This window comes from Sparus aurata, chromosome 1, assembly GCF_900880675.1.
Source record: "Sparus aurata chromosome 1, fSpaAur1.1, whole genome shotgun sequence".
Lineage (NCBI taxonomy): Eukaryota > Metazoa > Chordata > Actinopteri > Spariformes > Sparidae > Sparus > Sparus aurata.
The window spans coordinates 1,209,219-1,231,476 of NC_044187.1; the positions used below are offsets into that span (position 1 = coordinate 1,209,219).

The 22,258-nt window shown below is 43.6% G+C and overlaps 1 protein-coding gene across 1 annotated transcript; it reads right to left on the reverse strand.

Moving 5' to 3' along the window:
- Positions 1–1,144: 1,144 nt before the first annotated feature.
- LOC115573535 (NACHT, LRR and PYD domains-containing protein 12-like) lies at positions 1,145–10,615 on the reverse strand. Its single transcript, XM_030404380.1, has 10 exons — positions 10,397–10,615; positions 9,614–9,899; positions 9,173–9,262; positions 5,755–7,612; positions 4,107–4,280; positions 3,749–3,922; positions 3,386–3,559; positions 2,592–2,765; positions 1,918–1,964; positions 1,145–1,683 (listed from the first exon to the last, which is right to left on the reverse strand). The coding sequence occupies exons 2-10, from the start codon at positions 9,885–9,887 to the stop codon at positions 1,145–1,147; spliced, it is 3,504 nt and encodes a 1,167-aa protein (XP_030260240.1). The 5' UTR covers positions 9,888–9,899; positions 10,397–10,615.
- Positions 10,616–22,258: the final 11,643 nt, after the last annotated feature.

A 22,258-nucleotide genomic window follows, 5' to 3' on the forward strand; every position in this document is an offset into this window, starting at 1 on the left:
ATGTGCCTTTTTGAATTGCAAAATGTGTGTAAAGCAGAAAATGTGTTTAAAGTTTTGGAGACTTGTGATGAGGTTTTGCTCTCTGTGTGCCAGTTTAGGGTTAGGGTTAGTGTACTAGCACAAAGGTTATTTGTGCTATGCATGTCATTTTAGTGTGTTAGCAACTGGAAAAAACTGTATTGTATATATAAGCTGATTGTTGTGAGAAAACAATCAGAACACAAAGTTCAGAAAACTGAAATTTAAACGTTCAAAACCACTGATGTGCAGCACATTAACCAAGAAGAGACAAAGCAACTAAACCATTTCTGTTACTGTCATTAGAGAGTGTGTGTGTGTATGTGTGTATGTGTGTGTGACTGTGTGTGTGTGTGTGTGTGTGTGTGTGTGTGTGTGAGTAGCCCTTTTTAGATAGAAAAGGCGGCACATTTGCTCCAAGGTAAGGGCGGCAATGTGCCGGCCTGTCTTTCTAAAACGGAGGCGTAATATTCCTCCTTTTCCAAAAGCAGCCTCTGAGGTAGGCATAAGCATGTGACGTGACGTGAATCTTGAAGTTGTGCTGTTTACAAATGACAGCGAATTTGTCTTCAAAATAAGAGCTTTACATTGCACCCCATTGGAGTTTAGAACTGGGTTCTTAGCGGGAGGCTTTTAATTTGAAAGTAGCGACCGTCCTTAGCTTTCCGACACAACATCAAGCTAACACAACAAAACAGCTACAGAGACAGAGGAGACGCTAGCATCTCCTGGATCTCAGCGGCTGTCCAGTTGTTCATCTTAATGTCCGCGGGTGAAATGAAGGACCGACTGCTGTGATCAGCTGGTTTTTAAACTCCCCGGCTGTGGGTCGCACAACAGTGCAGGTCATTGACACCTCCGCCCACCTCACGCAGAGACCGGCACATTTCCGCCTCCTATTTAGATAGCAGTCGAGGCGGAAATAAGTGTACCCTCAGAGGCGGAAAATCAGCGGACCACAACAGACCCCCAATTTGCCGCCCTCTGTCTACAACCGCGGACCGAGCCGCCAAAAGGACGGGCAAATTGGCGGCTTGGTGTTCTGTCTAAAAACGGCTAGTGTGTGTGTGTGTCTGTGTGTGTGTGACTGTGTGTGTGTGTGTGTGTGTGTGTGTGTGTGTCCCTTCTACAGAGACACTGAGGAACCAGGCCAGAACCCAAACCCAGGACAAAGAGGTTGAGTGAATGTGGTGTTGAAGGTGTGGAGGTGGATCAGTGAGTCAGAGACTCTGTAGAAGGACAGAGTGCCAGCAGGACAGTCCACATACACTGCTACTCTGTTAGAGCCAGAGGAGGAGGAGGAGGAGGAGGAGGAGGAGGAGAGGGCTTTTTCTCTCTTATTGTGACAGACAGAGTAACGACCATCATCAGAGCAGTTCAGACTCCAGGACTGGTTATTCAGTCCAAACCAACAGTCATTACTGACTCCTCTCCTGCTGATTCCTCTGTAACTTACTGATACATGAACCTCTCCTCTGCACTCGACCTCCCAGTAACAACGACCAGTCAGATCATTTCTACACAGCAGCTGACAGCAGTCCTCAAACCTCTCTGGATGATCAGGATATGGCTGTTTCTCTTCTACATGTGTCACCTTCCTGTTGTTGTCAGACGGTTTGAGCTCTCTGTTTACTGTGTTTGTGTCCACTTTGAGTTCACAGACATCTGATGGAGAGAACAAGACACAATACAGCAGCAGTTTATCATCTAACACAGCTGGTGGTTTATTTGTTGCTTAATTAACAGACCAACTGTTAATTAGATCAAAACTTCACAATGACTCATCTTTTTGGATCTTCTTTCAAACTGACAGTTGAATGCAGATACACAAGCTTTAGATTTAAACTACTTTAACATGTGCTGCCTTGTTTTCATCATTCAAAGTGAACACACACTTACACTTCCTCAGACCAGGTTTCAGCCTCTGCTCTCCACCATGTTCCACCCTGGAGGAAGAAACAGAGTCAGAATGATCCTTCAAGGTCCTCTAACTAAGGACATTATCTCTTTGATTCCATGTTTCACAATTGTCAGTTCAGCAACATTATCCAGCTCTCTTCCCTGATAAATAGTCAATCTAAAATAAATTCTCATCATTATATCATTTTAAATAATTTTTTTATATATACTTTTTTTAATCCCAAATTGGGAAATTCTTTTTTCCACTCACATTACACACAGGTGCGCACACACAAACACACACATGCAGTGTAGAGGAGATGAGCGAAGGGGCAGCCACACATGCCACAGCACCCAATGAGCAGTGTTAGGGGTCGGTGCCTTGCTCAGGGGGACCTCGGCAATGCCCAGGATGTGAACCAGCACTCTCCAACTGCCAGTCCATGTCATTCCTTTCTTGATCCGGGTGGGACTTCAACCGGCAACCTTCAAGTCCCCAAGCCAAGTCCCTACAGACTGAGCTATTGCCGCCCACAGTATTACTATTGTCTCCACTGTCTCCTCTTTCACATCTTCTCATTACCTCATGCACATTGTATTTGAGTAGGTTGGAATGTTAATTTCTGCATGTTAAGTCATTATAAATGATAAGAGCTCTTGTTGTCTGTTCATACCTGAGAGTGTCTAGTCTCCAGTCTGGATCCTCGAGTCCAGCCGACAGCAGCTTCACTCCTGAGTCCCCTGGATGATTGTAGCTCAGGTCCAGCTCTCTCAGATGGGAGGGGTTGGAACTCAGAGCTGAGGCTAGACAAGTACAGCCTTTCGCTGTGATCTGACAGCCTGACAGCCTGGAGACACGCACGCACAAACGCATGCACGCACACACACAAACACACACACACACACACACACACACACACATGAAATATATTTATCAATGTGTAGAGACAGACATTCTGGGAATTATATCTATGAAGTGTGATTTTGTTTTTCTGTACATGCAACATCTACCCCCTGTGTGTCTGTCCTGGGAGAAGGACCCCCCTCTTCCTGATGTTTTATTCCTTGTTAAAAGTTATTTTTATCAATATGGGAAGTTTGCCTCACAGTCGAGGGTCAAACGACAGAGATACAGATTGTAAAGCCCACTGAGGGAATGTGAAAAAAAAATTAAATATAGTCAGCTGCACTGGAAAAGCTCTGTAACCACATTACAAATGGTAAAGTTGCAATCTGTAAGATTCGACAATTCACAGAGCTGAGGGGCAAAAAAAGTAATTTGATAAAACATTTTTTGTGCAATTGATGAAAAATAACTGTACATTAAAATAAATTATTGTATAGATTTTGAGAATAACACACAATGTCCAAAACACCTACAAATGTTTATTATACAGTATATCAGGCAAATTTCAACCAAATGCCAAACAACATTTGAGTAGTCATTTAACAGAAACTGAAGTCAGACCTGAGAGTATCCAGTTTACAGTGTGGACTCTTCAGTCCAACAGACAGCAACTTCACTCCTGAATCCTGCAGGTCGTTGTTATTCAGGTCCAGCTCTCTCAGACTAGATGACTGGGAGCTGAGAACTGAGGACAGAGCTTCACAGCTTCTCTCTGACAGATAACAGCCACTCAGCCTTAAAAAAAGAAGCCAAGTGACACATGTGAAGACTTTTCTCTCTGTTTGATTTAACTTACAGTTGTATTTTGTTAAACTCAGTTTCAGAGTAGTGTCTGGAAAGAGAATTAGTAAAATGACAGGAGAACAATGACAACATAAAGGAACAGTAATTGTTCTCTCTGTACATGTATTTTTTAATCCTGACCTGAGAGTCTCCATTTTACAGTGTGGACTCTTCAGTGCAACAGACAGCGGCTCCACTCCTGAATCCTGCAGGTTGTTATTATTCAGGTCCAACTCTTTCAGACCAGGGGACTGGGAACTGAGAACTGAGGACAGAGCTTCACAGCTTCTCTCTGACAGATTACAGCAACTAAGCCTGAAAAAAAGTAGAGAAAACATGTAAAGACTTTTCTCTCTGTTTGATTTAACTTACAGTGTATTTTGATACACTCAATTTCAGAGCAGTGTCTGAAAAGAAAACTGGTAAAATGACAGGAGAACAATGACAACTTAAAGGAACAGCTATTGTTCACTCTGTACACGTCTTTTTTAATCCTGACCTGAGAGTATTCATCTTACAGTGTGGACTCTTCAGTCCATCTGACAGCAGCTTCACTCCTGAATCCTGCAGGTTGTTATTATTCAGGTCCATCTCTCTCAGACTAGAGGACTGGGAGCTGAGAACTGAGGACAGAGCTTTGCAGGCTCTCTTTGACAGATTACAGCCACTCAGCCTGAAAGACAGTTAGTGACACTGTTTCTGTCATCCACCATACAAAAGACATCACATTTCTGTAGAAACTGTTATTCTGTTGATGATTCGAATAATCGAGAGTCTCAGGTGATCAGTAGATGCTTAGACAGTTAGTCTTTTTCATTCTAGCATTTCACATTAGATTAAATTTCAGTGATTATGTCCTCATGTTCAACTTGCTGTCCATGTCATGTTTGTGTTTTGTGTGTCAGGCAGGTTAAATTATTTGTCTATGGACATCATCTCTGTATCTTTTAGTTTCCAAGATATTGAAAGTGTGTATTGGAGAAAATGAATGTATCTGCAACTGAAGAGATAATTCTCATACTGAAATAGCAGCAGTAACAACACACAACACTCTCTCAACTGTCTCCAGAAGTTAAAGCTGCCATTATGTCAACAATAGTAAACTAAGCTAAATCAGGATTTTTGGGGCACATCATCGATGGCGAGAAGCAGTATTGACCGATACAATCACTGATCAAAAGGTTTCTTTACCTTATTGTCATCTATAGTTGTTAGTTATTAGTGCCATAATGATAACATCATTAAAATGCAGAGGAAATGAATAATTACATTTATCTTACATCGATTAAATGACAAAAATAGATTTAAAACAAAATGAGAAGTTATCTAAACACTGTTAAAAGAGAATTTTGGAAAAAGTCTGTCTCATTCTCACTTTGTGTTCTGAAGCTACTGCTCCACCACCTGGTCACCGCCTGTACCAGGTTACTTTCATCTCTGTCAGAAGATCGATAAAATGTCCACTGATGTAAATTGTCTGTAGCTCCAAACTGAAGGTACTTTTACCTCCAAACAGTAATCAGCTAAAATACTTAAGTACATTTAATTTCTGAAAACGTTTTGTGTTGGCACATTAAACTGCAGTTCAGTGTCGACCACTTAATGTTCCTCTGAACTCTCAGTACTGATATGTGTGTTTATCTCCACTGTGAGATTTTAGCTCTGTCAACTGTTTCCTCTGTTAGCACTCATGCTGTAGGGCTCGAAACAAACAGTGTGGTGTTGTCCCCCCACTGGGGCTGACAGAAAATGACTTATATTTATAACAATCAGACAATCTCAATTGATAAATTGAACGGACTTCTTTTTGTTAATACAGCTTTCGATTTTGAAATCGGAAGGCTCACGACCATTGATTTAAATCATTACAACCGGAAAAATATACAAAATTACGAGTCTGCAGTCACTCCAGTTTTGCAAAACAATGTTTTGTTTTGTTCAGCTACGACAATCCAACTCTATGCAAGCTAGCCCAGTTGTCAGTAGCATTGTCTTGGCAATGTGCATCAGTGAATTTGTTTCGCTATTTGTTCAAATATCAACAATCAACAAACAACGATCAACTAATTAAAATCAAAGACTTTCATTACTTGATCCTACACAGGTGATATACAGTAGTTTGTATCTGCAGTTATCTGTTCACTTACAGAGCTTTGTTGGAGGCTTTGACCACTGGCAGCAGCCTCAGAAGAGCCTCCTCTGAAGCAGAGTATTTCTTTAGGTCAAACACGTCCAGATCTTCTTCTGATGACAGTAAGATGAAGACCAGAGCTGACCACTGAGCAGGAGACAGTTTATCTGTGGAGAGACTTCCTGATCTCAGGTACTGTTGGATCTCCTCCACTAGAGAACCATCATTCAGTTCATTCAGACAGTGGAACAGATTGATGCTTCTCTCTGGAGACAGATTCTCACTGATCTTCTTTTTGATGTACTCAATGGTTTCCTGATTGGTCTGTAAGCTTCTCTTCTTCTTCAGGAGGCCTTGAGGGAGAGTCTGATTGGTCTGCAGTGAAAGACCCAGAAGGAAGCGGAGGAACAAGTCCAGGTGCCCGTTTGGACTCTGTAAGGCCTTGTCAATAGCAAACCTGTGGACCTTTGTCACAGACTTTTTCCTGAAAAACATTCTCACATGTTCACCGATAGTTTGAGGTAGCTCTGACATCACATTCTTGTTTTTGTTAATGAGTGACATCTCTACATACAAAGCTGCCAAAAACTCCTGAACACTGAGATGGACGAAGCTAAACATCTTGACTTCATCATTCTTCCTTCGACGTTTCTCTTTAAAGATCTCTGTGAACACTCCTGAGAACACTGAGGCTCCTCTGACATCAATGCCACTCTCTTTCAGATCTCTTTCATAGAAGATCAGGTTTCCCTTTTCCAGCTGGTGGAAAGCCAGTTTTGCTAATGTCTTAATGTACTGAATGCACGTGTTTTGGTCAAACTTCTCATTTGTCTGATGATTCTGAAAAGTCAGGAACTCTACATACATCTCAGTCAGGGTCTTGGGCAGCTCTCCTCCCTCTCTGGTCTTCAACACATCCTCCAGAACTGTAGCAGTGATCCAGCAGAAGACTGGGATGTGGCACATGATGTGGAGGCTTCGTGATGTCTTGATGTGGGAGATGATTCTGCTGGCCTGCTCCTCCTCATGTCTGAATCTCTTCCTGAAGTACTCCTCCTTCTGTGGGTCAGTGAACCCTCTGACTTCTGTCACCACGTCAACAAAATCAGAATGAATCTGATTGGCTGCTGCTGGTCGTGTGGTTATCCAGAGGCGAGCAGAGGGAAGTAGGTTTCTGTTGATGAGGTTTGACATCAGCACATCCACTGAGGTGGACTGTGTTACATCAAAGTCATTTCCTTTGTTTTTATTGGTCGAGCAGTTCAGTTGAAGGCGGCTCTCATCCAGTCCATCCAAAACAAACACCAGTTTGAATTTACTTTTGTTATAGTTGGTGATTCCTGGTGACTGCAGAGTCGTAAAGATGTGATTAAGAGCCTCTTTCTTGATGCCTCTGGTCTCTCTGATAGATTTATGGATCAGCTCGGTCAGACTCAACTTTTCTCCCTTCCATAAGTTCAGTTGGCGGAAGGTAAAGTGGAATATGAGATGCACATCTTGATTGTGTTCTTTATTAGTCCAGTCCAACAGAAACTTCTGGACAAGAAATGTTTTGCCAATTCCTGCGATTCCATTGGTCAGCACTGTTCTTATGGATCTTCCTTTAGCAGAGGGGGGTTTGAACATGTCACAGGGTTGAATTGATTCCTCTGTTGTTGGCTTCACCTCCATCTGAATGACCTCATGCTGTTTGTTGATGTTTACGTCACCCCCAGCTGTAACGTACAGCTCTGTGTAGATATCAACCAGAGGTTGCTCATCTTTCCTCTGTGCCCACCCCTCTTTTGCACAATTAAACCGATCCTCGAGGTTTGACTGAAGCATTTTCTGGTAATATGAGATGGGTTGTGGATTTGGTACTGGAACAATCTCATCTGAGTGACAAATAGAAACAAAAAACTACTGAAATACAGGATTTTAAATGTACAGTTGGAGAAAAATGTCCATGGAAACTATTGTAGCAGTATGATATCCGTAGTTGTGTTACAGTAAGCTGTCTTAACATTAATATTTGACCACATCATTCTCTCATGTACCCCAGCAACATATAAATCTATCCGACAGGGAGCTGGTCAGTACAATCACAGCTCTGGACTGGTGATCACCAGTGTTGGGAGTAACGCGCTACAAAGTAATACATTACTGTAATTCCACTACTTTTAGCAGCAACGAGCATGTAACAATTTTTTTTTTTAAATCAAGTAACACAATCACATTTACTGAAATCTAAATGAGTTTTTTGTAAAAAAAAATGAAGGCTTGCAGACAAGAAGACATCCATCCATCCATCCACATCAAAGAGTAGCAATGTTAAATGACTGAGACAGTTGTTATAAGTACTGCTTGATTTGAAGGCCTGTCGCCCTGTTGGTTACAAGAAATTGGTCTAAAAATGATGTTTATTGTGTTTGACTGTTCAGTACTGTTCATATTTAACTTTAACTTCTTTCACTCTTTCTTGTTTTGTCAGAATCACTTGATGATGTTTAAACACCAATATCATTTAAACTACTTCCAATAAAGAAAAAACAAAGCTGAGCCTGGTGGCTCCATACAGACCATAATTTATCTGGTTTCTTTGGTTTCCAGCCAACAAAACAAGGATGCAGGCCTTATCTGAACCACAGGTGAGCTCAACTAGCTTTCCACTGTCACTCCACTCTGTCTTCACAGTTATCAACCACTTTGACTTCATGGTTGGGGCAACTCCACATCTCAGTTGAAAACCATGAACTGAGCTGAAGTCAGCTATAGTTCATTCAGTTTGACAAACAGACACAAGCTAACAGAAATGCTTCAGAAATAATGGTTATTATTCAGTGTCCATCATGGCCTCCATGAAAAGAGTTGCTCTCTGATCTCTTCTTCCTCTTCACTCGACTCCATCTCTGCTGTCTAACCTCTGGCCTTCTCATACTACATAAGACCCGCCCTCTTTAAGAAGAGCAGCCAATAAAAAATTACAAATGACCTCCTACAACCTGGTTGCTGTAGCTGCAGTAGAGACGGAGTTTGGTGCAGATCTGATGGTTTGACTGAAATTCTATATAAAAAGGATTAAACTGCCTCCTTCAGCTCAATCCACTATCACAACAGTCCCACTGTAGTTTTTAGTCTTCCTGACAGCTCACAGCCACACACAAAATATTATAACTGATGTTACAGTCAACGGTAGCCAAGAAAAAAATATTCTAGACCTTGTCAGATGGATTTTAAAACTTTTAAATAGCTTCTAGGGTCTTTTTGAAGAAACTGAATCAATGCTTTGTATTCAATGTCTTTCAGAGCTGCAGATACTCTGATACTGCTTCAACTAAAGATCATCAAGTACTCCTGTCTCTGCTTTCACTCAGTTATAATGCAGTCAGTCTTACTTACTTTTTACTTTTCCAAACTAAAAACTAAACTTTGTCTTTCAGGGCTTCCGTACATACCAGAGAATACAGCAGCTTTACCTTCACTCTGAGAGGAAGAAGGTCCACTGTTCTCTGGAGTCTCTCCAACATCACCCACATTCACTGACACTGAGAGAGGTGAAGACAGAGATTATGGCTTGATCTAGTTCATTAAAACTAGGTTTAAAATGAGTTAATCCAGATTTTAAATCAGGCAGAGCTCTGCTGCACCATTAAAATGAATCTCTGCTCAGTTAAACAATGTTTATTTCTGTGAACCAGAGCACCATCAAACCTCCATCCTCTCCAAAAACAATTATTGATGCTTCAACCTTTTCTCCTCATTATGAAATCAGGCCTCTTTGTCTTTGCTGAAAACAATGAGCTTCTGTACTGAGAGGCCTGTTCCTTTACAAGTATTGTGTGGTGGACTCACTCTCTTCTTCTGAAAATGATATTAAAATAAAGAATGTGACTGACCTTCTGGTCCTGAGCTGTTGGCTGACAGACTCTGCACCAGGTCATTCCTCTTGATCTTCTCTAAAATCTTCTTGGTCACCTTCAGAGCTCCATCAAGTGTAAAGGTGTTCACCATCAGATCCACTGTGTCCCGTCTTTCTGCTCTCTCCAGCCTGGACTGTTTGATGGGTTGGTAGCCTTCCAGGATGTCAGGCAGCTTCAGATACCATTTGAAATCCCTGAATTCATCAACTTTTAGATCCTCCAGAGTGTTGAAAATGTCCTCTGGTGTCATCGTGGCTCCCTGCTAAAGACAGGCAGTGTTATCACCTGAAGGAAAACCAGCCAGACTTCCATCAGCTGGGAAACATCAGGGAAGACCGGTCTGAACTGTTGAGAAGCTGCTGCATTTATGACCTGACACACTGCGACCTGTACTGACAACATACACAAACTGCTAACCTTTTTATTCTCTGCTCTGCTGGCAGCGATGATTGTGAGCTAACGTTACTTTGACATGTTGGGAGATGATGTGGTGATAAGAGTGATACAAACACACAGCAGGACCTGACACTCCCTCATCTCTCAGCAGTAAAGTCAGCTCACATTAAAATCACTCAATTTAACAAAACATGAAACTCATTTTGTTGAGAAAGTCACATTTCATAGAATAACTGATGAGTTCATTCATGAACATTCAGAACTTCAAATCGTCTTCATTCAGTTCATCACTGCTCTCATCCACAAGTTGATGTTGTAGTTTGTTCATCAGAGGTGTGTCATGTTACCTGTCACAGTTCTCACCTGTTAAAGTCCAGATGAGGTCAAAGAGTGGTTCTTCCTTCGTCTACAGACTCTGACAGACGCTGCTGGTGTCTGTGTTCATCTGACCGACAGCCGTCACATCCTCATACCTTCAAATCCAAATCCAGACACATCAATGAGGTGAGAGCAGAAAGCCAGTGTGAGCTGTAGTGCTGCCAGTCAGCAGCAGGTGTCAGTGTTACAGAAGCTCTGTCAGTCAGCGCTCGGATGGGAGAGATTTCACAGCAGTTAGACACACTGACAGAGATCCAGAGTCCAAACTGCAGGAACAATGAAGCCCCGACAACAAGAAGACAAACAACAACAGGTTGATGATTGAATGAGGGAGAGAGAACAGTCTGTAAACTCATGACAACATGTGACAAACACAAAGTGCATCAACAAAGAGACAGAGAGGTCTTTGAGTTCTCCAGCGCCTTTAACACCATTCAGTCCAGGCTGCTGAAGTCCAAACACGAGAACATGCAGGTGAACTCTCTGCTCGTCACATGGGTCAGAATCAGAATCAGAATCAAAATCAGACTCAGACTTTATACTTTATTAATCCCCAGGGAGAAATTGTTTTTGGTCCAGATGCTCCGTGCAAAGTAGAAATAGAAATATAGCATGAACGGAAATGAGAAAAAGTTAAAGATATAAATAAAATAGTAAAGTAGACAATCTCAAGTGTAAATGACCACTCCAAGTATATACAGCGCAATATATACTGTATATGGTGTGGGAAATATACATAGATACATATATACATATATATATATATATATATATATATATATATATATATATATATATATATATATATATAAATAGCCATTTGAGTCCAATCATCAGAGGGAGGAGTTGTAAAGTTTAATGGCCACAGGTAAGACTGACTTCCTGTGGCGCTCAGTGGTGCATTTGGGAGCAATAGTCTCTGACTGAAGGTGCTCCTCTGTTCAACCAGAGCGTTGTGGAGAGGGTGAGAGCCATACTGCAGTATCGCTGGCACCTTCGACAGCATCCTCCTGTCTGACACTGCTGTCAAAGTGTCCAGCTCCACCCACACAACGTCACTGGCCTTTCTGATCAGCTTGTTGAGTCTGTTGGCATGGGCTACTCTCAGTCTGCTGCCCCAGCACACCACAGGAATAGAATAGCACTGGCCACCACAGACTCGTAAAACATCCTCAGCATGGTCCGGCAGATGTAAAAGGAGCGGAGCCTCCTCTGAAAATAGAGGCGGCTCTGTCCTTTCTTGCAGAGGACTTCAGTGTTCTTAGTCCAGGCCAGTTTATTGTTGATGAACACACCCAGATATTTGTAGTGTTCAAAGTGACAAAGTTGTCCACCACAGCCCTGTATTCAGCCTCCTCACCCTGCTGATACTCTCTCTGGTAGCTGAAGTCCGTGGTGTAAAAGGTGAAGAGGAAAGGAGATAGGACAGTCCCTTGTGGGGCCCCAGTGTTGCTGACCACTGCATCTGACACACAGTGCCGCAAGTGCACATACTGTGGTCGGCCAGTGAGGTAGTCCACAAGGGGGGATCCACCAACATTGCCGTCAGCTTGTCTCCCAGTAGAGCAGGCCTGATGGTGTTGAAAGAACTGAAGAAGTCAAAGACGTGACCCTCACAGTGCTCCCTGGCTTGTCCAGGTGGGCATAGACACGGTTCAGCAGGTAGATGACGGCTTGCATGGTGCACTGCCGACATTGCATTTTTAACCTGGTTATTTCTGTCATTATCACTAAATGATTGTGAAGAGTTAATCTGTTATTTGTGGATTATTTGTTTTGTTTTCTTTACTTTGCTATTGTTTTGATTAAGTAAATTGTTTTGTTCAGGCAATTGTGTTGAGTTTATTTTGTGAACTGTTCCTTGCTTTATGCTGTACCTTTTGTTGTACATTTTGGGTTAATATTTCCGTTGTAACTTCCTTTTTTTTCTCCTTCTCAGTGGCTGCAGGCTGGTGGTGGTGCTGGTGACGTAGGTGGTGGTGTCCCCCCTTCTTGTTTGCTGTGCTCCTTTGGATTTTGGTGATATCACAGTGTGTGACTGCCACGCGTGTCTGGGTGAACCCTTTTTCTTTAATGTATTTTTGTTGAGTCCCCTTCCCCTTCACTAGCTCTTTCCCCACCAGTAGGCCTCAGCCCCTGGTAAGGCTTCCTTTGATTATTTGGTATGAATGGCAATTTTTGTAAGAATATGTATATATATTTTATCAATAAAGTATTTTTGTAAACTTAGAACCACGTGTCTTGTCTGTCGAGTGGATCGAACCTGTGTTTTTGATGACTGTAAAATAATTCCTTGGGTGCAATTCCCAAGGTGGCGTTGTTGAGCAACCTAAGATTCGCATTGAGAGCCTTTCCCTGCGCCACAGTCCAAGGCTTGTTGTTTGGATAACAACGCACAGACCTTGTTGGGACAATGCTGTCCACACAGAAATTGCTGTAGTCCATAATGCACTCAGTAAACCCATCAATGTCCTCTCCATGTGGCTCACAGATTACATTCCAGTCAGTCACCTCAAAACAGCCCTGTAGTGCCTCATAGCAGTCCTCTGACCATGTCCTCACTGTCTTTGTGGTCACAGGCAGCCTCTTCACTAGAGGCACATGGCAGGGGGTGAGAAGCACCATGTTTTGATCTGATCTTCCCAGCAGGGGGAGAGACGTGGAGGTGTATACGTCTTTTACATTAGCATACAGCAGGTCCAGGGTCTTCTCCTCTCTGGTTGTACAGGTCACATACTGGGTATGTCAGCCTCGGAGGGTACACTTATTTCCGCCTCGACTGCTATCTAAAACTGAGGCGGCAATGTGCCGGCCTCTGCGTGAGATGGGCGGAGGTGTCGATGACCTGCACTGTTGTGCGACCCACAGCCGGGGAGTTTTAAAACCAGGAAACAGCTGATCACAGCAGTCAGTCCATCATTTCACCCGCGGACATTAAGATGAGCAACTGGACAGCTGCTGAGATCCAGGAGATGCTAGCGTCTCCTCGGTCTCTGTAGCTGTTTGGTTGTGTTAGCTTGTTGTTGTAGCGCAAGCTAGGAACAGTCACTACTTTCAAATTAAAAGCCCCCCGCTAAGAACCCAGTTCTAAACTCCAATGGGGTGCAATGTAAAGCTCTTATTTTGAAGACAAATTCTTTGTCACTGTTCACAGCCAAACTTCGAGCTTCACTTCACGTCACATGTTTACGCCTACCTCAGAGGCGGCTTTTGAAAAAGGAGGAATATTACGCCTCGGTTTTAGAAAGACAGGCCGGAAAATTGCTGCCCTTACCTTGGAGCAAATGTGCCGTCTTTTCTATCTAAAAAGGGCTATTGGCGCCCCCCAGGGAACTGTGCTGTCTCCCTTCCTCTTCACCACCTACACTGCAGAGTTTAAGTACCGCAGTGAGTCATGTCATCTGCAGAAATTCTCTGATGACGCGGACATTGTGGGTCATGTAGAGGGCGGGAGGGAGGACGAGTACAGAGATCTGGTCGGCAATGGACTTCAGGAGGAACAAGCCCCGCCCTCTCCAGTCTGCATCGGTGGGACAGACATCGACATTGTGGATACATACAAATACCTGGGTGTGGTGCTGGACAATAAACTGGAATGGATCACAAACACAGAGGCAGTCTGCAAGAAGGGCCTGAGCCGGCTTTACTTCCTGAGGAGGCTCAGGTCCTTTAATGTCTGCAACAGGATGCTCCAGATGTTCTATCAGTCTGTTGTTGTGAGCACCATCTTCTTTGCTGTGGTGTCCTGGGGTGCTGGCATCAAAGCGAAGGATGCGAACAGACTGAACAAACTCATTAAAAAGGCAGAGTCTGTTGTTGGCTCTCAGCTTGTGACCCTGGAGGAGGTGGTGGAGGACAAGATGTGGCAAAACTGCTGGTGATCATGGACAAAGTCTCTCACCGCCTCCACGAAACTCTGGACAAGCTAAAGAGCAGCTTCGGCAGCAGACTAATTCAGCCTGCTGCCTTAAGCAACGACTCTGAAATCATTCCTGCCAGGTGCCATCAGACTTTACAACGCTCACATAACAAAACACAAAACACACACATAACTACTGCGCTTTATATTACTTCTGAAGATAAACCTCCACCTTTGTCTCTTGCACCGTATGTTCCACTTACCTCAACATTCATTCATTTTATTCACCTCTATATTTATCTATATCTATCTATCTATCTATCTATCTATCTATCTTGATCCCGTCGACCAACGAGCTCGACACCTCTCACACATTTCAACAGCTTCTACTGCGATGATTGAATCAAACTAATGAAGACACAAACAGTCTGATAACACGAGTCTTTACAAGAGAAAATACACAAATCACACATGAAGAAGTGACATTAAAAACACACATTTACCTTTTTGTCTGCAGGCAGAAATCATGTGAGTCTCACCGAGACAGGAAGTGAAAGTTAGAGATGGAGAGAGAAACTGGTTTACTGTCAGACTGTTTACAAGTGAAGTGAGTGTGTGTGTGTGTGTGTGTGTGAGAGAGAGAGAGAGAAAGTCACAGATGTGGACTAAATACTGAAGTGAGGTCACTAATAACAGTCATATCCCAGACTCCATCAACAAACTGCATGATTTTAGCAGTTGTTGCCTCACGAGGAGAAACTTAATAAAGTTTGTGAAACAGCTGCAGCACATTTTAAATCTCTGGTGTCTTCTTGTGAATTCAGCTTTAAATTAAATACATTAAGATGTTTCTGTACTTGTGAAACGTGTCATGGCTGTAAGAGCCTGTCTGTTGTTCATGTTTAAAGAGCTTCTGACCTCCCAGCAGCTGTTTGAATTGATTTCATCTGTTACACTAAATGTATTAAAGATTAAAACACACTGACAGTAAACACGTCACATTTTACAAATACAGTAAGTAATATAGGCTGCTGCTCTGGAGAGAGGAGAACGTGGAGAAAGTCACCAGACTCCCTTAAAAAAACACTCAGTTCTGAGCCTGGTTGTGTCAGGAGAAACTGTGTGAACTGTGTGAAACGCTCCACAACACATTCTGAACTATTTGGGCCGACTCGTTCATTCGGCAGACGTTACACATGAAGATCTGTCTCTGTGTAATAAATACATATCTTCAGTGATGTCTGTATATTTGTAGATAGAACAGGAAGTGAGATCAGATCACAAGATGAAGGTCAAGACACGTTTAAGGTCGCGTGTGAACTGATGATGGGATCACTGAGGACGGAGGGTAAAACCAACCAGTCTGTCTCTCAGGACGCACCTGTCTGTCTGCGTCCTAACGCTGGTGAGGGTTAGTTCATCTAGAGACCAACAAAGCTCAGATTATAACTCCACCCCTGGGTCCTCTGACTGAACTGTCCATGACAGGTAATGGATTACTCATAAAGAGGTACGTATTACGTTACGTACCTTGTAATATCCCTTTAACAACTATTTAGTATTTGCAAAAATCCCCTCTGATAAACTCTGGCCTCTTTAAACTTCCTCTGCACCTGCTCATGAGCTCATGTGACGGAGAAGGACAGGTGGAGCCACCACAGTTTCCTGCCCACAGTTACATATACATACATAACATGACCACGACCCCTCACTAAGCTTATTGTAACTGTAACGTGGGAGGTGAAGGGGAAGATTATGGTTCGCTTTCAATGGCGGTAGCTCCAGTTAGCTTAAAGACACGGCAGGCAACATGTGGGATTTTCCGCACATATTTTTATTTAACTATACAGACCATACCATGCCAGGTCTCTACGGCACTAGTTATGACATGCATACATGCACTGAAGAACACAGGCCGCGGATCCTACACCAGCACATTATAAAATAATATAAAATAAAAAGAGGTCTTCACTCTGTTGGCGGCATCTCTATGCACAGCTCTTCTTCTAGGTACAGGTTACATTACATAAACTGAACGTGTTCTACTGCTGCTTTGAAAGACAAAGGGAGTCTGTGACACCCTCTCCCATCTCATCAACCCCCCCACCCCCAGCTCAGCTGGACCCTGGTCCTCTCCACTTCACACCTCTTGGTCCCCCCAACACACCACAGTGACGACTCACTGCCTGCAGGAGAGGGACGTCCACAGGCTCTTCAAGAGACAGAAACCCCGAAAGAAGCCGAACCAGCCTCTGTCTCTCCATCCACCCTGAAGCACTGCGCTGACCAGCTGTCTCCAGTGTTCACGGACATCTTCAACACCTCATTGGAGACATGTCATGTGCCAGCCAGCTTCAAAGTCTCCACCATCATCCCCGTCCCCAAAAAGCCAAGGACCACAGGACTGAATGACTACAGACCTGTCGCCCTGACCTCTGTGGTCATGAAGTCTTTAGAGCACCTTGAGCTGTCCCACCTCAAATCCCTAACCAACCCCCTCCTGGACCCACTGCAGTTCGCCTACAGAGCCAACAAGTCTGTAGATGATGTGGTAAACACGGCCCTGCACTACACCCTCCAGCATCTGGACTGACCAGGACCAGCTCTCCCAGCTCCACATGCCTGACTCCACCTGCAGGTGGATCACAGACTTCCTGTCTGACAGAAAGCAGCGCGTGAAGCTGGGGAAACATGTCTCTTAGAGGCCGTCCATGCGAAAACGCTCTTTTGCGAAAACACACATGTATTGCATCATTTTGGCCGACCATCCACACGGATCCTGAAAACGCAGCGCCTGAAAGCGCACTTTTTTTGAAAACTGGTCTCAGGGTGGAAAAATTCGAAAACGCAGCCCTCCCGTTCTTGTGCGCATCCTTTCCGAAAAGCTGATGTCATCGCCCCACCCCTCGACCTCTTACCTCCGACCTCTGAACCTCGCGACGTCTCATAACAACAACAATGGCGGACTACATGCTCGTGTTCGTGCGCAGAAGATATTGAGCCTTTCTTGCAACTTACTCGTCTTGTAGTTGAGTGTGAGTCGCAGCAGCAGTTCGACCTCATTACGGTCCACACAAACGATTCTGGTTTCCTTGCACTAGCCATTTTTGTCTTCTTCTTGTTGTGTTCGGATTCACTGTCTACTGTCTGTTTGTATACAGAGCGCAAGCGTTATGCGCATGCTCCGTCTCTTCTTCTCCGCCTTTGGTGAATTTCAACCTGCCAAAGACGATGATGGTGCACTTCTACTCCGCCATCATGGAGTCCATCCTCACCTCCTCCATCACCGTCTGGTATGCTGCTGCCACTGCTAAGGACAAGAACAAACTGCAGCGTATCATACGCTCTGCTGAGAAGGTGATTGGCTGCAATATTCCATCCCTTCAGGACCTGCACACCTCCAGGGCTCTGAGGTGTGCAGGCAGGACTTTTTGAGACTCTCCCCTCTGACAGGAGGCTGCAGCCCATCAGAATCAAACCTCCCGATAATGAACAGTTTCTTCCCTTCTGCAGTGGGGATCCTGAACAAGTCCCGGGTCCCCACCCCCACTGACTCTGGCACTCATGCCCACCCCCACCCTTGAATCTAGATATTACAATAATGCAGAGCTTGGACAATTTTTCTATTTTTTAACTATCTCTTCTATTTTCTATTTTTCTATTTTTTATCTATTTTTTAAATTTAAAAAAAAATCTATTTTGTCAATCCTGTACAGCTCTTCCGTCTTTATTTATCAATCATCCCTCACTTATGTCTCTGTTTGTTTATATTGTATATATAATAGTCACTGTTGTTTGTTGTTTATAGTCTTAAATGCACCTTATTCACCAAGACAAATTCCTCGTTGGTGTAAAATCCTTCTTGGTAATAAATCTGTTTCTGATTCTGATTCTGAGTATCCACTAAACAAAAGGAGGAGCCACCTAGACTGGAGTGGGGCTACATTCAATAACTACGACTGTTACATAACCATGACGATAAAGCTCTTCTGAACTTCACTGAGTCATTTGGACCTAAAACCCAGAATGGTCTCTGAGCTCTACCAGGTTGTGTTCGTGGTGTCACGGCAGGAGGCGGCTTTATTTCTGCAGCGGTCTTCAGCCTGCTGAGAGTTCGTTGTGTGTGAGAGGTCACGACTCAGCTTCTTCCACAGCAGGACAAACCTTCTCATTGTGGAGGGCGTTGTTGTGTTGGATCCACACAGCCGGTTCTGTGGGACAGACTAGAGGTTCAAAACGAACTTCTAACCTCGTCAGGGTCTTTCTCTAGGAGACATGGTAGAAATGCTGACCCTATATGAGCCTGTTCGCAGCCTCAGATCTTCACTTGAGGCTCAAATCTAAAGGTGACAGCACTTTTACTGTCAGAACCCGTCGACTGTGGAAAAACTACCTGTTCAAAACATCTGTAGACTTCTTTAATGTGATGTCATGATCAGACTTTGTGGTGGCCTGTTTGTGGTCTGTGTTTTGTGCTGTTTGTGTCAGAGGTGTTTGGTGAGGCTGGGCGTGGCTTGTTGCTGGTCGGACCGATGCCGGTCCACACACACCTGCACTTATACCCAGAACTTCCCTCTGCACGATGCCAGATTACTGTGGTCAGCTGCTCAACCACCGAGCCTCCTTCACCTCCGCCGCCCCTCACAACCTCCACTGCCTGAACCAGCCTGCTGTGTAAACCCAGCCTCCACCTCTGGAGTCACTACCTGTGTGGCGTCACTGTTGGGTCCACCTGTTCTTTAAAACAACCATGACAGTGAAGTCACAATCTTGAAACTGATTTTTCATCGTTCAATCTTTTCATTCCTTTTCCAGTTCTCAGTCTATTTCTGTTCTTAGTTCCTCTGATGGGACGTCATCTCCTCATCTTCTTCTTAGATTTAATTCATTATCATATAATGACTCATACTGGTTCTTTGTATTTCTGCATGTTCTGTTGTCCCTTCTTGTTGTAACTCAGCTCAGACGAGGCTCCACTGTTGACTGTGTCGTCTTCCTGAGCTTGTTTGTCAGAGCACTTTGTAAAGGTGAAATATAAGTCAAGTTCATCTTATTCTTCTTATTAAAGAAAGAATCAGAGTATCTGGACTGGAAGTTGATTTCTTTGTGTCACATTAAAGCTGAGCAGACTGTTAAAATACTTCTGACTGCACAAAGAAATCCACCTGGACTACAGCTGTTATTAAAACCAGCTGTACTGAGATCAGTCTGTAAAATACTGACAAGAAATGATTATATACACAGATTGTTGGATCAACCGGCTGCTTTGAGCAGATATTACCAATCAAAAGACACAGAAAGAGAAAAGAGACAGAAAGCAGCTGCTGACACACAGCTGGAAGATCTAAAATCTCTTCTGATTGAACTTCAGTGTAACTCAGAAGCTCCAGCAGGTCAGACTGAGAGGAAGCTGCACATTTCAAATGTCTCGGCTGTTTGTTTCCTGTGACTGAGCTGAACGTCGAGCTGCAGCCTCGTCTTCAGTTTCATGGAGATGCTCCACTATTATCACCTGCTGCCTCCTCATCCATTATACATCACAGCTGTGTGTGTGTGTGTGTGTGTGTGTCCTGTATTTACTCCCTGACACACTCCATTAAGCCTGGTTTCATGTTCTTGCTGCAGGTGGAGCTCCAGGTGGAAACTGAATGTTTGGAGGTTTTTGCTCCTCCAGCGTCTCTTAGATCCAGTTTGTACAACGTGATGACGTCAGCTGGCTGCACCGAGCGTGACCACGATATAAACATAGACTGTAGGAGCTAGCACGGCTAGCAGGCTAACAGAGGTCCACAGAGTTGTACGTTTAATGGTCTTATAAATCTCTTTACTGTTCACTCACTGCAGCCAATCAGCAGGCTTCCTTTGCTTCACCCAATGACGGTATAGTCAATCTGGACGCAGCGTTGGAGGCGGAGCCCCGTTCTTTCCTATGAAAACTGCTCAGCAGTGCTTTGAAGCCGAATAGATTGACTTCAATGTTGTGCGGTCCAGACAGCATAACTTTGGCTAACTTCCTGTTTAGCACCCAGCTAACTTGAATGGGGATAAAATAATATAATGGTGCGGCTCTTCTGGACTTTATAAATGTTACCGGACTGAACGGCTCCAGTTATGACAGTGAACGGGTCAAAAAACTGTATCCAGAGTTTTACAGTCGCTTCGTTCACAGTGTTATCTGACGGGGGGAAGTCTGATGTTGAGGATGATGTAATTACACAGTCTGGCCACTATGAACACTTTCTTCACAGCCTGGCGCTCTTTCTGGGGGCTTGAATAGACCATTTATAACCAACAGCCATTTTCCTCTGTGTGTCCAACTCAACAACTCACTAAACTGACACATTTGTTAAGGGAGTCTGGGGACAAAGAAGTCGGCTGTATTGTTACTTGTTTAGTGTCTTTGTAACATGTGACATGGTGAGCTGCTGAATGTTGGCGGGTACTGAACCCGATGAACTGCTTGTGGGTCACGTCACAGCTGGAGGTAACTCATCTGATACCTGCTGAACGTGGACCGCCCCCTGCCCCGCCCACCTGACACACACCTGACTGAGCTGATCCTCTCTGCCCCGCCCACCTTGCATGATGTCACTGCTGATGAAATATTAACGAGTGTGGACAATCACCTGCAGCGGTTACCGTGGAGACACAAACAAACAGCACACAAGGTCCCGTTTGGGAAAGAAACGTGTAATTAATCAATAATGAATTGTTACTCACGCAGCTGTTAACCCTCTGACACACACACACACACACACACAAACACATGCACGTCAACATTATTATTATTATTACTGTTAATATTGCTCCTTATGTTCCACTTCCATTTATATCTCAGTACTTATTTATTTAATTTTACTTTAGTACCTCTACTGACGCATTTTATTGGAGACAATATTTTATTGTTTCCATATTATGCCCTTGTATGTTGATTGATTTGAATGTACCAGCTCCTGCAATAACCTCATATCCCCTCTGGGATTAATGAAGTTATCTGTCTCCACGAAAATGATATAAAAATTCATATTTTATAAAACGAATATTCTTAAATTAGATATTAATTTAACTAATATATATCTTAAACACATATCAGTATGTATTACAGTACATACATTATAAACAATATATTCCGGATGAACACATGTAACAAAGTATTTATTTATTTTCTTTGCAACTGTCTGATCATGAGACAGTTTACCAACCTGCCATGTGACCGTCTGGACCAATGTTGTTGCTGCTCACTAATCATGTGACTGTCTGCTACTGTAGTTTCTGGGCTGTCTTCATCAAAGATGTCAGCGTGTAGTTTTGTGATGAAAGAATTCTGCGGAGGCGAGGCTGGCTGGACTGATACAGCAATCTTTATTGAAACAGATTTCAAGCTTGCGTCCGAACCAGCGTGTTCGCACCCGGGGTTTTTAAATTCTGTCAAAGTTCTGCCCAATGCTTTGCTCTCTGCTCTACCAAAAATCCTCTCGAACCTTCAATCTTAGGAACTCTACAAGTAACCACCCCTTCCTTCTCTGCCTGTGCGGGCCTTTTTAAAGTCCATTTGCCCGCACCTACATACTTCTTCTAATAGGTCACTTTGACGAGTTGGTCTGCCTCCCTGCTCATTCCTGTAAATTCCCTAACTCTGCTGCTGTCACTCCTCACACTCTAAAAGAGACCAAATGGTCTCTCTGTCCATCTGGGGAAATGCATATGTTTAGACATCTCCAACCATCTGGCATGAGGGTCAACCTCAGTTTTAGTCCTCTGTAGGGGCCTCGCCCTCTAACCTTTAACACACACAGAGAGCTGATTAATGGCTCCTGGACATGTAAACCCAAACATCGCCACCTCCCCACACTCACCTAAACAGAAGTATTTCTTTAAAGGTATACTTCATAAATTATAATTAAATTATAATATAAAACTGTAATACTTATTTTTTCCAGAATAAATCAAATGTCCAGAAGATTCCAGTCTCACTTTTGGTTTCTGTG